The sequence below is a fragment of the Eublepharis macularius genome, chromosome 10, assembly GCF_028583425.1.
Source record: "Eublepharis macularius isolate TG4126 chromosome 10, MPM_Emac_v1.0, whole genome shotgun sequence".
NCBI classification, from domain to species: Eukaryota; Metazoa; Chordata; class Lepidosauria; order Squamata; family Eublepharidae; genus Eublepharis; species Eublepharis macularius.
In genome coordinates this window covers 56,761,796-56,775,960 of record NC_072799.1, presented here as the reverse complement: position 1 = coordinate 56,775,960, position 14,165 = coordinate 56,761,796, and the positions used below count along the sequence as shown (strand labels likewise).

Below are 14,165 nucleotides of genomic sequence, written 5' to 3'. Positions count from 1 at the left end.
AAAAAACCTAATTACACATTCTAGTTGATATGGGTTTTTACATTTGTCTGTTTCAAGTCCAAAAAAGTTCTTCATATTGAGTGGAACAGCTGCTTCCATCCATTCTAAACCCTCGAGATCAATGGCTTTAATATTTACTTGGATCCCTATTCGTTTAATGCGTCAGACACTTCACGTACACGTTTTCCATGCACTGTTTAAAAGCAGCAACTGCAGTTTGTGAACCCCAAAGAAGCTAATATTTCAAGCCGAGCCTTATTCCCTCCCTCTCAGCCTTCCCGGACTTCTAAATACTGGCTGGCCGCTCTAGACTCAGAGCTTACTTTAGCTGCCTAATCCGAAGCTAGAAAAGGATTAGAGCGGCACTCCTTCTTGGCAGCTGCTCACAGAGGCCTGGCTGAAAGCTCCCTCCCCTCCTGCAGGCGTGGAAAAAGCAGCGAGACCTTTCCCCTCCCTCCCTGCCTGCTGGGCTGCGCCTGCCGCTCACCTGGCCACACCTGGGCTCACCTGAGCCTGCGCGGGCGCCGCCTTCCCCGAACGCGCGACACCCCTTCGCCTGCCGCCCCTCCCGTTCCCGGCCGCGCAGGCGCAGTGCCGCTCGCCCGGCAACACTCCCGGGGCTCTGCTCAGCGCTGTCATGGCGGCAGAGAGCAGCAGAAGCAACTGCTGAGGCGGGCAGGAAGCGAGCGGCGGCGGCTGCGGAGGGAGGCGGCTGCACAAACTTCAGGCTCCTCGCCCAGGGCTGGCGCGCTACCCCCGCCTCTCCGCGCCGGGCAGGCAGGGCCAAGGTGGGGTGTGGGGGACGCGCAGGAGCAACACCTTCCCGCCCCTTGGAGCGCCTGGCGTGAGAAGAGCTTTTCGCTCCCCTTTGGCCCCGTTGCAGCCGAGGCGAGGAGCGCGGATAGGTGAGTCCGAACTTCCTCGCCGGCCCTGCGCGGTCCTTGCACCTGTGACGAGGCGAGGGGCGGCGGGAGCGGCGCGCTTTCCGGTGCCTCAGCTGGTGAGGTGCGAGGAGGGGAACGGGAGGCACTGCAGAAAGAGAGCCGGAGGAGGAGCGCCTTCTCTCTCCGGGCGTCCAGCGCCGTCCTCCTTGCGAGCAAGTTTTAACGTTCTACCAAGAATGCAGCAGGGAGGTGCTTACCTGCATGATGCGGTTGCGCCTGCCCTTACTTCCTTGGGAGCGGAGCGGAGCGAGAGGTGGGGAGCGGGTGTGCGCAAAGGGAATGGAGGAGAGTTGCACAGTTAGACGGCGGGCTGCTTTCCGGTCTTTAAAACCGGGTTTGCCTGTGTAATGGTTGTTGCTCTTTGGAATCTTCAGGTGCCACCGATCCCAGATCCCCCTGGGCGAGGAAGGAAGGAAGAAAAAAGATTTCCAGGGCTCGGGACCCTTGCCGTGAGCTCAGGACCTAGGCTGGAGTCTGAGCTCCCTTCTTTCTGAAGTGCTGGCTTCCTTTGGCAACTTTAAGTGAACTAGCCATGGCTAGTGAAGAGAAACAGGCTCCTCCTCCCCTCCAGCCTACAGGTGATGATGGAGGAGGGGGAAGTGATACTGCTGGAGGAAAAGAAAAAACTACCACTGAAATGGGGAGCCAGCTGCAACCTTTGAATCCAGGAATTCCTATCCGGGGTATCCGGATGAAATTTGCTGTTCTGACAGGACTGGTGGAAGTTGGTGAAGTGTCCAACAGGGATATTGTCGAAACTGTATTTAATCTGGTAAGTCAGTTTACTTCTGAACTGCTCCAAGAGGAGGAAGAGCTTGTAAAAAGCATATATACAGGCTGGTCATATTTGCATTGCTTTAACCTTGCACTTAAGTGTAAAAAAATTGCCTGTTTATTTGTTTTTCATAGGGCAGTGAGTAAGGCAACTTGTTATCCTAGAAGGCATGCTTACATAGGCCAGGTGATGAGTAACTTTAAGACTGCTTTACTTTCCTGCTCACTTTCCTTTTTTTCTTTCCTTCTCTTTTCACTAATACGTTCATTCTAAGGTGCAGCTTCTGTCAAGCAATTTCCCTCTTACACCCAACTTCATAAAAAAGTAAAGTGAGTGCTTAAGTGCTGCAGACTAGTATCTTGGATCTAAACTGATGTATTTGTACTGCTGATGTAACATTTTTAATATTAGACTAATACAGAAATTGGAGTGTATCATTGTAAGGTGATAGTTGGTGTCTCAGGTTTTAATGATGTGGTATAAAGTTCTGATCATGCAAAGTTATGCTTGAGTTCTCCCAATATGATTTCCCCCCAGAACATTATTTTTAAAATTTTCACAGCATAGCAATATCTTATTCTAGTAGATCTGTATGGTTTGGACAGAGCTCAAAACTTTGCTTTTCCATGTTTGACTTGAATGCAGTAATGTTATTTCCTAATAGTGAGTGTTACATTGGGAAAAAATAGATATAAACTTGCAGACCTAAGACAAGAAGAATATGCTTTGTGAAACATTGACACTGTATTTGAATGCTACAGTCTTGTGGTATGGAAAAATAACCATGTGATATTCTGAATGGCTCTACAGATCCCAAGTACATTTAAAAGAAAATATGAGGATAGTTAGAAATTATGGGAGATTTATCTCCGATTAGTCTCCATAATCCAAATAGGAATTGGCTTGATATTTACAAGCTTGTTTGGGGGAGGGGAAAGAAGGAGGTTACCTGTTTCTAAGAGTTTCACTAGCTCATGTTGTTGCTTATAGAAACATAGAGCTGAAAGGTTCCTTAGAAGTCATCTAGTCCCACCACCTACACAATGCAGGAAATTCACAGCTGCCTCCCCCTATCATGTCCCCCAATGACCCCTGCTCTGAGCTCAGAGAAAGGCCAAAAAAATGCCTACTTAATTGCCATATTTCCAACCATTCCCCAAAATCATAACTTAGAGCTAGGCAGAAGCCCTCAATGGGAGACTTAAAACTCCAAGGAACTGAGCAGACTGTGAGCTGTTGCTTCATGGAACAAAGCTTTGGGAAACTCACAAGCATGGGTAATATAGGATTAGTACGATCTATGAACAAGTTTGTGGAAACTCCCCAGTTCAATCAAAAAGAGTCCAGTAGCACCTTTAAGACTAACCAATTTTATTGTAGCATAAGCTTTCGAGAATCACAGTTCTCTTCGGCAGATGCATGGAGGGCCAACAGAAACTGGTCAAATATAGAGGAGGAGAGGGGAGGGGGGGAGGAGAGGGGAGATGCAAACAACTCCTTTGATATGGAGATGCAAACAGCTCCCCAGTTCAAGTAAGCTGCAACTTATGCAGGAAATCTTTCTGTCCTCTTTGTAAGTCTTTCTCCCAGTCATTGTGGTTTCATTAAACTGAGAGCAAATCTCTAACTGCATGTGCTCTAGTACTATATAATACCAAATATGACAATGCCCAGACTACTTGTACAAATAAAATGCTTGTGCAACATGAACTTCAGAGAATGAAGGGTTAAGAGGGAACAAGAAGAGCAGAGGGACACATTACTTGTTCTTTTCTGCTTGGAGGGTGTTGTCTGGGGTGGGCTATAAATGGCTGGGTATCTAATAATGAAACTGGACCTAGATATATACAGTTGTTCAAGTTACAGGAGTGATTTCTTTGTGAAGGAGCACAGCCGGAATCCAGGCAATAATCAGAAGAGATCCGGAGAAGAAAGCATGTGCTATAGGATTAGGTTTGAGAGGGAAATTAGGACACGCAGTTCTAAAACTGAACTTACGTTGGAATAATGGAAACTGCTCTTGTTAAAGAGTTCAAAACATAAGTGGGGAAAGTTTAATTTTCCCAGGCTTGGTGGATGACATCAAGCATAAGCCTTCTGATTGACATGTAGGGAGACTTCAAGTTGTGAGAAAGTTTATCTGAGAGGGGCTTTCATTGTTGAAGACTCTTCAGATAAGGAAAGGCCAGAAGGGAGAGGGTAACAGGTGAGCAAGGTGCCAGCTGTTGGAGTACAGCTCATTACCTTGGAAGCTGAAGTCATTGGGGTTCTTTTTGTTATGTGAGGGTAAGGCAAGACAGCATATCATTATGCCCCATGACACCTAGATCAGCACGCTTATATGATAATAAGTTGTAGAACTGACTGTGTCTGATTGCAGTGTCTGTCCAGGGCCCCCTTCTGCCTGCCATGAGGCCCTCCTCATACTTCCCTTTCCAGCCACCTGCATGTCTCCCCACCTGGTCATATTTTCTTCTCCTGCTCACAATTCCTCCAGCCACCTGTGTACACCACCATTGGCACCGCATTCATGCCCAGCAGCACTGGCTGGTGTGTGTAGCTGTTAGTGCTGCTGCTGGGGCCACGAAGCATGCTGCCAATGTTGAGAAGCTGGGAGTATGGCTGGTGGAGCGCTTTCAAGCAAATGGACAGGGAAGATGCACAGGTGGGAGGTTCAGTGGGCCCTGGCAGCTGTCTTTGGCCCGGAAGCTGCCCCACCTTGGGGTATGCTGATGCTGGCTCTGTTTGGGTAAGTTTCTCTTTGGGTTTTTCCTATGCACCAAAACTGCACCCTTCTGCTACTGAGTTAGTCAACCGTTGTATTTTGTGGCAAAAAATGATCATGTAAAGTGGTCTTTTCCTGCTTATTCTTCTTCCTGACTCATCTCCTTTGTACTAGTACTTTCAGTTAAAACGATAAGGTGAAGAGAGAGACCCATACTCGAGACTATGGAAAGCCACTGCCACTTAGAATAAATAATGCTGACCTTGATGGACTCTTGGTCTGATTCAATATAAGGTAGTTTAATGTGTTCAAATACTCTCTGGAACAACTCCCAGACAAAGGCCAGACCTTTCTGAGTTGGGCTGGACACAGATCAAGGGACAGAAACGGATGCCAACAAAATGGAGGCAGAATAGTCATGGTAACAGAGCTCTAGATACCAGTCCATTTCATACCTTATCATGCCAAAAGCAGTAATTGGTCACATGATATAGATGGGAGGCACATGTCTCAGTAACCTTGCTGGTGCTGAACATATCTGGTTAGTGTTTGTAAGCAAGACATGGACATTCTCTAAGTGCTGCCTGAAATTCTTTGATGAAAGGAAGGTGGGATGTAAATGTACTTCAACATGTAGTGATGTCCTCACTGAGGCAAGCAAAGTAACTGGCATAAAATGCGTCCTTTTAACTTTTTTCTGAAAGCCTTGCGTTAAATGCAAACCAAATAACTTTACCCTTACAACCGTAGAAATATATTTGCATTACTGCAGCTAGGAAGGCTCTGACTACAGCTGGGGCTTAGAGGGGGCGTAAAAAAGGCTCTTTGCTTAAGCTGCAGCTGACTTGTGCTGTGCAACTTCCTCAAGCTTTGTCAGACCTGCAGAGGGATTTCACCCGAAGCTTTTCTTTATGGGCCAATAGTAGTGGGACTGCATAGTTACTTGGTGCCTTGAGGCCTTTTGGAAGCCTTTGCTTGAGCTATAATTAGCATCCAGGGGTTGGCCGAAAGATAGACATAGAAACATTTTCAATTTTGTGCTGTTTTGCTTATATGTGCTTCTTAGATTTACCTCTCTTAAATCAACTTTTACATATATGCCTACAAAGCAAGTTTGTCAGCATGAATGCTGTTTTGTAGATGTGTGAGCAGAATTTTCTTCTCAGTCTGGAAAGAAACTTCTGGTAAACTACATAATAATCTGAACATTATAAACCGGACAGTTCTTATTCCCATTAATGTTATGGAAATTCTTAGTAAAATGGCTAGTAAGAGTTGAATTGGCAATAAAGAACACATTTCAAAATTACTTAAAATTCAGAGCTGGCTTTAGAAAGGGAGACCCTCTGACATAATGTGTAGTCTTCCATATTGGTGTGATTCTGGAAATTTAACTCCTGGTCCTTCTTTTGTGAATCAGTGAAACCACTTGTGGAACTGAAGTGTGTCTAGAACTGGAACAAATGTAGCTGATTATACAGGCTTGATAAGTAAGATCCACCCTAAGAAGTAGATCATTGACTTGGTTGTGTTATATGATACAGCTTGGGTTACATGAAATGGTAATATTTTACCTGACTTCAAAGTTGGGAGCAAAATCCACAAAGGCAGATTTTAGTACATTTTATGGCTAAAGACATTAAAATATAAGAAGGGTACCCCATCCCGTTTGTATTTGTTATTGTTTTGTTCTTCAGTGAACTGCTATTTAGGATAGTGAGTACTGGGAAAAGAAGCTGCATATTTGTATACATGCATTTAGCCCTGTACTATCATGCCAAAAATAAACTTTTCAGGTTCTTTTACTGGCTGCAAGCATCAGTCAGAAATGTGTTTTTGAGAACAGATTAGAGAAGATTGCCATAGGAGGACTGTGGCCTAGGCCTGCTCTAGCATAAGCAGTTATCCTGGGAAAGTGCGGTAGAAGCATGTGCTGGGGGGCTCTAAGGCCTTTGCAGTGGCTTTTTTGTTGTTTCCCTAGAGCAGGAAATGAACAAAGGTGGTCAGAATATTGTCAACTCGAGTGATAAAAAATAATAAGTAAGCACACTGTTTTGTAACTGTAACTTAGTTTTAGGTATAAATATCCATTGAAAGACTGCTGTATGTTCAGAGAGTCTAAAAATGTGAGTACTCTTTTCTAAAGTTTTTTCCCCTATTGTCCTTGTGTAGCAAGATGGGAGTTTTGAATTAATTGATTAAAATGAGGTCTGTAAAAATGCTGTCGGTGTGAAATATTTACTCCTGTGGAAATATAATGTGAAATTGCTGTCATGTTTCAGGTATTGAAGTTAAAAAAAATCAGTTTTATAGTAAGAAGAACATTGTCTTCACAGTTTAGTTCAGAACACTTAGCCTGAGATTTAAAAGTAATACTCTAGATTTCATTTTAAAACAGGTGCCTTTAGAAATAAGTCTCATTTAGTCAGTGCCAAAATACCACAATTATGTTCTAGAGAATATACGGACATTATAACACAAACATGCATCATAGTGAGTCAGGCTATTAGCTCACCAAGCCCAGTACTGTCTACTTTGATTAAGAACAGCTCTTTGTGGTTTCTTGTACAGAGGTCTTTCTTCATAGAGGCCTTTTCTGAGGTCCTTGTAACTGACGGACCACAGATTGAGCCTGTGACAAAACCTGTGGTCCACCACCGAGCTCATAGCAATAGGACGTTTGGGTTGTTTAAGCAAATATACTTTCAGTGGTTTTAGGAAACATGATACATTTTAATTGAGACTATGTCCCTTTATGTATAGATTTCATAAAAATGCTAGTCAAATTTGAATTCTTAATATAGCCATCCTCAGAATACAACCTGTTACTAATGCAGACACAGGTCTCTTGAAACTTCTTCATACTCTGTTTCTCCCATAGCACCATAAAATTTGTTTGCATTAATCAAAGCAGGAAGAAAGATTCTGAATGATTACATGTAGTTGGTGAAAGTAGCATAGTTACTAAGACTGCAGTTTGAAGAACACTTTCCTGGAGGTAAGCTCCATTGAATAAAATGGGACGTACTTCTGGGTTGACCTGCTTAGATTGCTCCCTAAGATTGGACACCGTATTAGATTCCTTGCTTCAAGTTCCTTTGAGTTTCATGAAGATGAAGTGCAAAGGCTCAGTTGATTAGTCTTTCTGGAGGTACTTCAGTACAAAGTGGTAATGGGAGCTAAAATTATTTAAAATGTATTTAAAATATTTATATCCCACTTTATCTCTTCAGACTACAGACTGCTAATAAAGCAACAAGAGTTGCAAGGGCACAAAGCAACATAGCAGTCCATTGTCCATCATCTCTGATAGTGGCATGGTATGGTCTGCTCCAACAGGGACTCGTTAATCATGGTTTGCACACATTCAGGGTACTCACGCACAAGGGTTTTAAATGCCCTTATTCTGCACCCATTTCACATGCATTAATGGCAGGCATTTCACTAGTTTATTTATTTAGTAAGCATGTCTTGAACATCATCTCTTTGTAGTAATTGTACACGGTGTGTGTGTGTGGGGTGGGGGTGGGGGAGTTATTTGTGAGCCTTGGAAGTTACATTTGTTGCTTCTGTTTTGGTAAATATAATCTTGGTGCAAAAATGATCAGAAAACAGTTCAATACTGATTCCAGTACTAAGGTTTACTTTCTAGAAGAGGTCTGGGTCCCTATTTAAAGTTGGATGTGTCTTTATTTCTGTGTCCATTTCACTTAGCAGAAGCCTAGTAATTATTTCACTCTTTTGCACATTTATATTTTGGAAGTGAAACTGATTTTAAAGAAATTCTCATTCAAAAGTGATATTGGAAAAGATCTTGGACCTGGTGCTTTGACAATAATATCAGATATTAGCAACTTACTAAGAAAGGTCATATCCCTGCTTAATCAACTATATAAGCTGTATAGGGCTGGGAAAGATTATATAATGGTTCTTTTATATTTTCTTACGTGCAGTTAGAGGATAACATTGTGTTCTGCAAGACCATTTTTCATATCTCTCAATTATGTACAGGTCTGTTTGTCAGAGAAACAACAAAACCACTTGAAACACAACTCAGCCAGTTGTATTTGGAATAAGGCAGACCTAGGACTGAATATTATGATGTGTAAGTTCAGTGCCGTGGCCCTTGCAGATCTGTTCCACTTTCCCCAGGAGTCCCTCAGAGCTGATACTGGGATTCAGGTGAGCCTTGATGACAAAATGCCATGGGAAGCTACAGTGGAGGAACTGGACCAGATTACTCTTCCTCTCTCTTCTCCTTCTACTGGTACATGAGAGAAGAAGATAAATTTTGCCTGGTTCTCATTCTTTCCTGTGGCTTCCTGAGGCGTTTTATCTATGAGACTTGCCTGATCTTCCCATTCTTGAGTGGCTTGATTCAAACAGGACTGAAACATTCTTACCTCATACCGTCTGCCAGATTAGGTAAACTTGATTTGAGGGTTGGTTGGCTATATCTATGATTGTGCCAATGTTTGCTTAGCTTTGTGTGCTTTGTGGAACACAATAAGGCAGTGCTGTGCCTGGACTGAAGTTTTCATTGCGAAGTCTCCGTAGAATTGACAATACCCATTCATATCGAACAGTTTTCTTCTGTTATAGTACATAACTGTTTCAGCTTCCTCCACTGCTCTTATTCTCCTTCCTTCTAGTATTAACAGATCTTGTAAATGAACCACCTCATAAAGACCAGCTGAGAGACTCTTAACAGAATGTATACAACTCCTAGGAAATGTAGACTTAAAAGTAATTATGAAGCTGTCCTTTGGGGCATATCACTTTTTTGCAGTGTTTTGTCAAATGCAAATGTCTGTCTCTTTCTGAAATAATTACCTTCCTGTTACCTTAATACTCTACCTTTAACATTAGACTTTGCAAGTCTAGGCTCCATTATCTATTTATCTTACTTTATTTAGAAAATTTTTATGCCCCCTATCCAGGATCCTGCCTGAGTTGGTTTAAAAAATAAAAATAATAAAAACAAAAATCTTAATCTTACAAGGAATCGTAGCTAGATAATCTCTTTAGCATATTGACAATGCATCACTTAGCAGATGCGCTCCCTTCTAAGTTCAATGAGTTCATTGCACTTAAAGTTATAACTACTTAGGGCTGCACTGTAGTGAAATCTAGTTTCAAGGGCAGAAATCTAGTTTCAGAGGCATCTACCCAAGATAACTTTGTTAACATTGGCTAATTGGTTGGTACAGATCCCTAAAAATTGATTCAGCATCTCTAAGACTAGTGTCCCCCCTCTATTTCTTTGAAAACAACTGTCTGAGTCTTATCTCTAATGCTATTCAATCTTTATATAAAGCTCTTAGGATAAACCATTCATGGTTTTGGAATAAGCAGTCATCAATATGCCAATGACACTCAGCTTTATAGCTTTTTATCCAAATTGCCTGGTGACTTGTACAAGTCCAGAACTGGTGTTTGCTGTGTGGCTAAGGACAAATAAGTAGAAACTGAATCCTGAAAGGCAGAGGTAATATTTATTCGGAAGGCTGAGGTCTTGTAGAACATTGTCTTTCCCACTTGCAGTGGGGTCCAGATGATGCTTACTCAGTTAAGAGCCTAGGGGTTATACTGGATCCAGCTTTATTGCTGGAGAAACAAGTTACTGCAGCTGTAAAAAAAAGGGGGGGGACATTCTTTCAGCTTCACTTATTTCAGAAGATGACCCCTTGGATTTGACTGATCTGGCCTCATGGATGATGACGACGACGACAATAACAACAACATTAGATTTATATACCGCCATTCAGGACAAGTTAACACCCACTCAGAGTGGTTTACAAAGTATGTCATTATTATCCCCACAACAAAACACCCTGTGAGGTAGGTGGGGCTGAGAGAGCTCCAGAGAACTGTGACTAGCTCAAGGTCACCCAGCTGGCTTCAAGTGGAGGAGTGGGGAATCAAACCCAGCTCTCCAGATTAGAGTCCCACGCTCTTAACCACTACACCAAACTGGCTCTGGATCCATGCTATACTTGACTTGAGGCTAAATTTTGTAATGCACTTTACATGGGCCTGCTCTCAAAGTTAACTTGGAAGCTCTAGTGGTACAGAAAGTTGCAGTCTGGCTACTATCATGCACAAAGCAGACACTGTCCAGAATGACTCCACCGATCAGTTCAAGGATCCGGTCAACAAAAGCCCTTAGTGGCCTTGGACCCACATACCTGCAAGACTGCTTCTTCTGCTATGCCTCACTGCAGCAGCTTAATGCTTTTGAGCAAAGGCTTCTGAAGGTGCCATCCTGCAAATGGGCAAGATCGGCAACTGCCTGTTCACATGGATTCTCTTGTGGAGCAGCTGGCGGGAGGTGATCAGGTAGCCCACCCCTTCTGTCATTTGCAGAATACACAAAACAGAAATGTTCAGGAGGGCCTTTTAAAAAGGATTAGAACCATAATATAATGGAACAGTTTAGGAGATCGCTTCTGTTTGGAACGGTATTGTAGTCCCTTGTAATGTTTATTGTACATTTTGCCTCCCCTGCTTCTATGTCATCTACCTTTGTAGTCCCTTTTCTTCATTATGGTGTGTTGTGCCTCTGACAGCTTTTGTTGCCTAAGACAGTTTCTGTTGCTCTGTTTTCTAGTTCTGTAATCCTATCCTACTGCATTGTTTATTAGAGGCTTTTGCCGTCTTACTGAATTGTTTTTCATATTTTGTAATCCACCTTGAGTCTTACTGGCGAAGGTGGGCTATAAATGCCATCCATTTCCTTGGACAACTGCTGTCTTTTGCCTTTCTTACAGAGAAGTAAGTAGTTGTATCATAACTTAGTAATTTCTAGTATTAGTCTGATGCTGTGCTCAGATGTCACAATTAACCATGGTTCATACAGCAAAAGATGGAAACTAAAGTCTGCTCCCAGTTTAACTGTTGTTGGTGAAAGCTGACTGCAGCAGGAAAAGCAAGGGTGATTTTTTTTTTGCTGCTCTGCAGCCAGGACTGTGCTTGAGGGATGGTGCTGCTGAAAAGCTAGGATTCCTCCATTCAGATGTAACAGCTAACCATAGTTACCATAAATCAGGATTCTTAGCGCTTGGGTGTCATGCTAAAGCAGAGTCTAATCAAGCCAATGTGCTGTCTGAATGCAGTCATAACAGTACCAGTGTAAGGCTAGTTAGAAATGTTAGAAGTAATTTTTTATCTTTTGCTTGTCCATGAGTTGTCTTTTCCCTTTGATGCTTTCCCACCACTTGGCACATTATTAATAAAACTACTTTCCTGTATTCAGGGGCTCTAGACTGAAGTTCATAAATGTATTGCTGCTCCTAACCGCTCTGAAACATACCTGACTTCAAGAGAACTGAGTGTAGGGTAGGCTAAGGAGACTGGAGGAACACCAGAGGTTGGAGCTTTCTCAAAGCAATGCCGTCAGGAAGTCCTTTGCATCTGTTTGAAAGCAAGTTGTTACAGTATTGAGCTAGTAGAAGCCAAATAAAGCTCTAGCATATAGCTCTAGTACATAAACTAAGTATTCTGATAAAGCAAAATCTAAAAAGAGGGCAATAATTTCTGTGGGTTCCATGACATATATTGAGTAAGAATATATGACTTAAATGAAAACACATTTCCTGTGTATTCAGAGCATGTTTGTTTGACGACAATACAGTACAATATATTCTTGAAGCTCTAATGCTAGGATGTAATACAGATGTGATTTTTTCATAAATTAAGCTTGTCTTTAACTATGAATGAGGCTGACTCTGAAGAAGTTACTTCAAAACTTATAAACAGAACTGCTTTCCTTTGTTTAAATTTAAGTGATTGTATAATAACCTGATAGCTCATGTACCTTTCTTCTCCCTTCTTGTATGAAACATAATGTAGAAATTGTGGTTGAAGTTTAACTTGGTTATCTGTGATATTTAAATGCCAGATGCATAATTTAACTGGAGTTTCCCTCCACAAATTAGGATTCTAACTCTGGGTTAATCCAACCTTTGAATCCACATTTGTACGTAGGAAACGGATTCTGGTTAAGATTAGAGATGGGCATGGAACAACAAAAAACAACTAGGAGGTTCATGGGTTTCACGAACCACGAACTGCGGAACTGGACCAGTTACGAACCAGTTCGTGGTTCGTGTGGTTTAAATGCCCCTTTCTGGCCTTAACAGCGGCAGGGAAAAGGGGCATTTAACAGTTTAAAGGGCCCTTTCCTGCCTTGCAAGCTGCAGGTCCCTTTAAACTATCAGTTGACAGGCAGCCGGGGGATCCCCTCCACCCTTAAAGGGGCAGTTTAAATGGCCATTTCTCTGGGGAAATGGCCATTTAAACTGCCCTTGTAAATATGACCCAACAAACCAGTATACAGTTTGTGGAAGTTCCGTGAAAAGGAGCTTCCACGAACGCTGGTTCGTGGGGGTTTTGGGGTCGTATTTAGGTTCATGCCTATCTCTAGTTAAGATGTGTGCTGAATGTCGTACATCATAGGGTAACGAGAAGTAGCTATCAGGTAGGATTCCTTTATCAAGATCTGTGCAAGAAGGGGAAAAGTGAGGCACTTGTGTGAACTCACCAAGAAGCTGAGTTTGTGCACATTCAGGCTTGAACATACATCTGAATGCAGCCATGGTGTTTCTTGCCCTTAGTATCCTGGCTATTTGGTCTCTCATTTTCTTTTCCTTGTCTGTTTCAGGCAGAGCCAGAAAACTAGTTTTGCTGCAGGATTTGGATGCAATAGGCACCTGGAATCCTAAGACACCAAGGGGAGAAAAAAGAAAGCTCTGAGTAGAGTTAGGACTTTTTTCTAGTCTTTAAGTTGTTTGAATTAATGACTTTAAACTGATGCTCATATATACACATATGGTGGTGGAGAGTGCCCTCAAGTCATAGCTGACTTATGCTGAGCCTTGGTGGGGTTTTCATGGCAAGAGACTCATAGAGGTGGTTTGCTATTGCCTGCTTCTGCAACCCTGGTCTTGGTTGGATGTTTCCTATCCAATTACTAACCAAGGCTGACCCTGCTTAGCTTCTGAGATCTGATGATTTTACCTGAATTGGTCTCCTTACTAGTAATTGAATTTGTGGGGGGAAATAGCAAGTAAGGAGGACAGCTATGCGAGAGGCTGGTAACTACGGGATCCTTTTCACCAATAATTTACAGAGTCCTTTCCCACGGATACAAACACACGAAGCCAATGTTCTCAATTAAAGGGGTAATCTTTATTCAAGGGACAAATGCATACACACCCACAAAATTGCACGCAAGCATGCAAGAGGCCTAGGAAAGGCTGTGTTGAAGATGGAATAGTTTTGAGGGATTGCAAGGCGATCATTAGCTATCTGGAGAGTAGGGAAGTCCGTAGAGGGAGAGCTTCAAACATCAGTGTTCTCAGCCAGGAGAGCAAGATGCTTAGGGCAAACCTCAAGGGAACAGTGCTTTGGATCTGATAAGCGTGTACACTTTGAATGGGACCGGAACACTACCTTTATAGGGTAAAACGTGCACTGAGGTGGGGTGGCCCAGCTAGCTGTTAAAACAAAGGCTCCAACAGTCAGTTCCTGGGATTAACAAAAGCTTTGTTTACCTTGATTGGTAGCTGCTGGGGCATGTGAAAGAGAATGCAAAATTTGTTCTAGCGCTGCACAAAGGGGCAGTTAGTTAATGAAGTCCACTGGAGCTAAGTTGATGAATTTAGTTGGGAAACGAACTGTAAATGCTTATGAATGTCATTTGATTAGCTCCTCAATCAAG

At 42.7% G+C, this 14,165-nt stretch overlaps 1 protein-coding gene across 3 annotated transcripts in view; it reads left to right on the top strand.

The window, feature by feature from the left end:
• Nucleotides 1-609: 609 nt before the first annotated feature.
• Nucleotides 610-14,165, top strand: part of LRBA (LPS responsive beige-like anchor protein) — a 602,029-nt gene continuing 588,473 nt past the window's right edge. For all 3 annotated transcript variants that reach the window (XM_054990072.1, XM_054990073.1, XM_054990070.1), the window contains exons 1-2: nt 610-905; nt 1,319-1,716. In XM_054990072.1, coding sequence (XP_054846047.1) covers nt 1,477-1,716 — 240 coding nt within the window. In that variant the 5' untranslated portion in view covers nt 610-905; nt 1,319-1,476. The remainder of the gene's footprint in view (nt 906-1,318; nt 1,717-14,165) is intronic.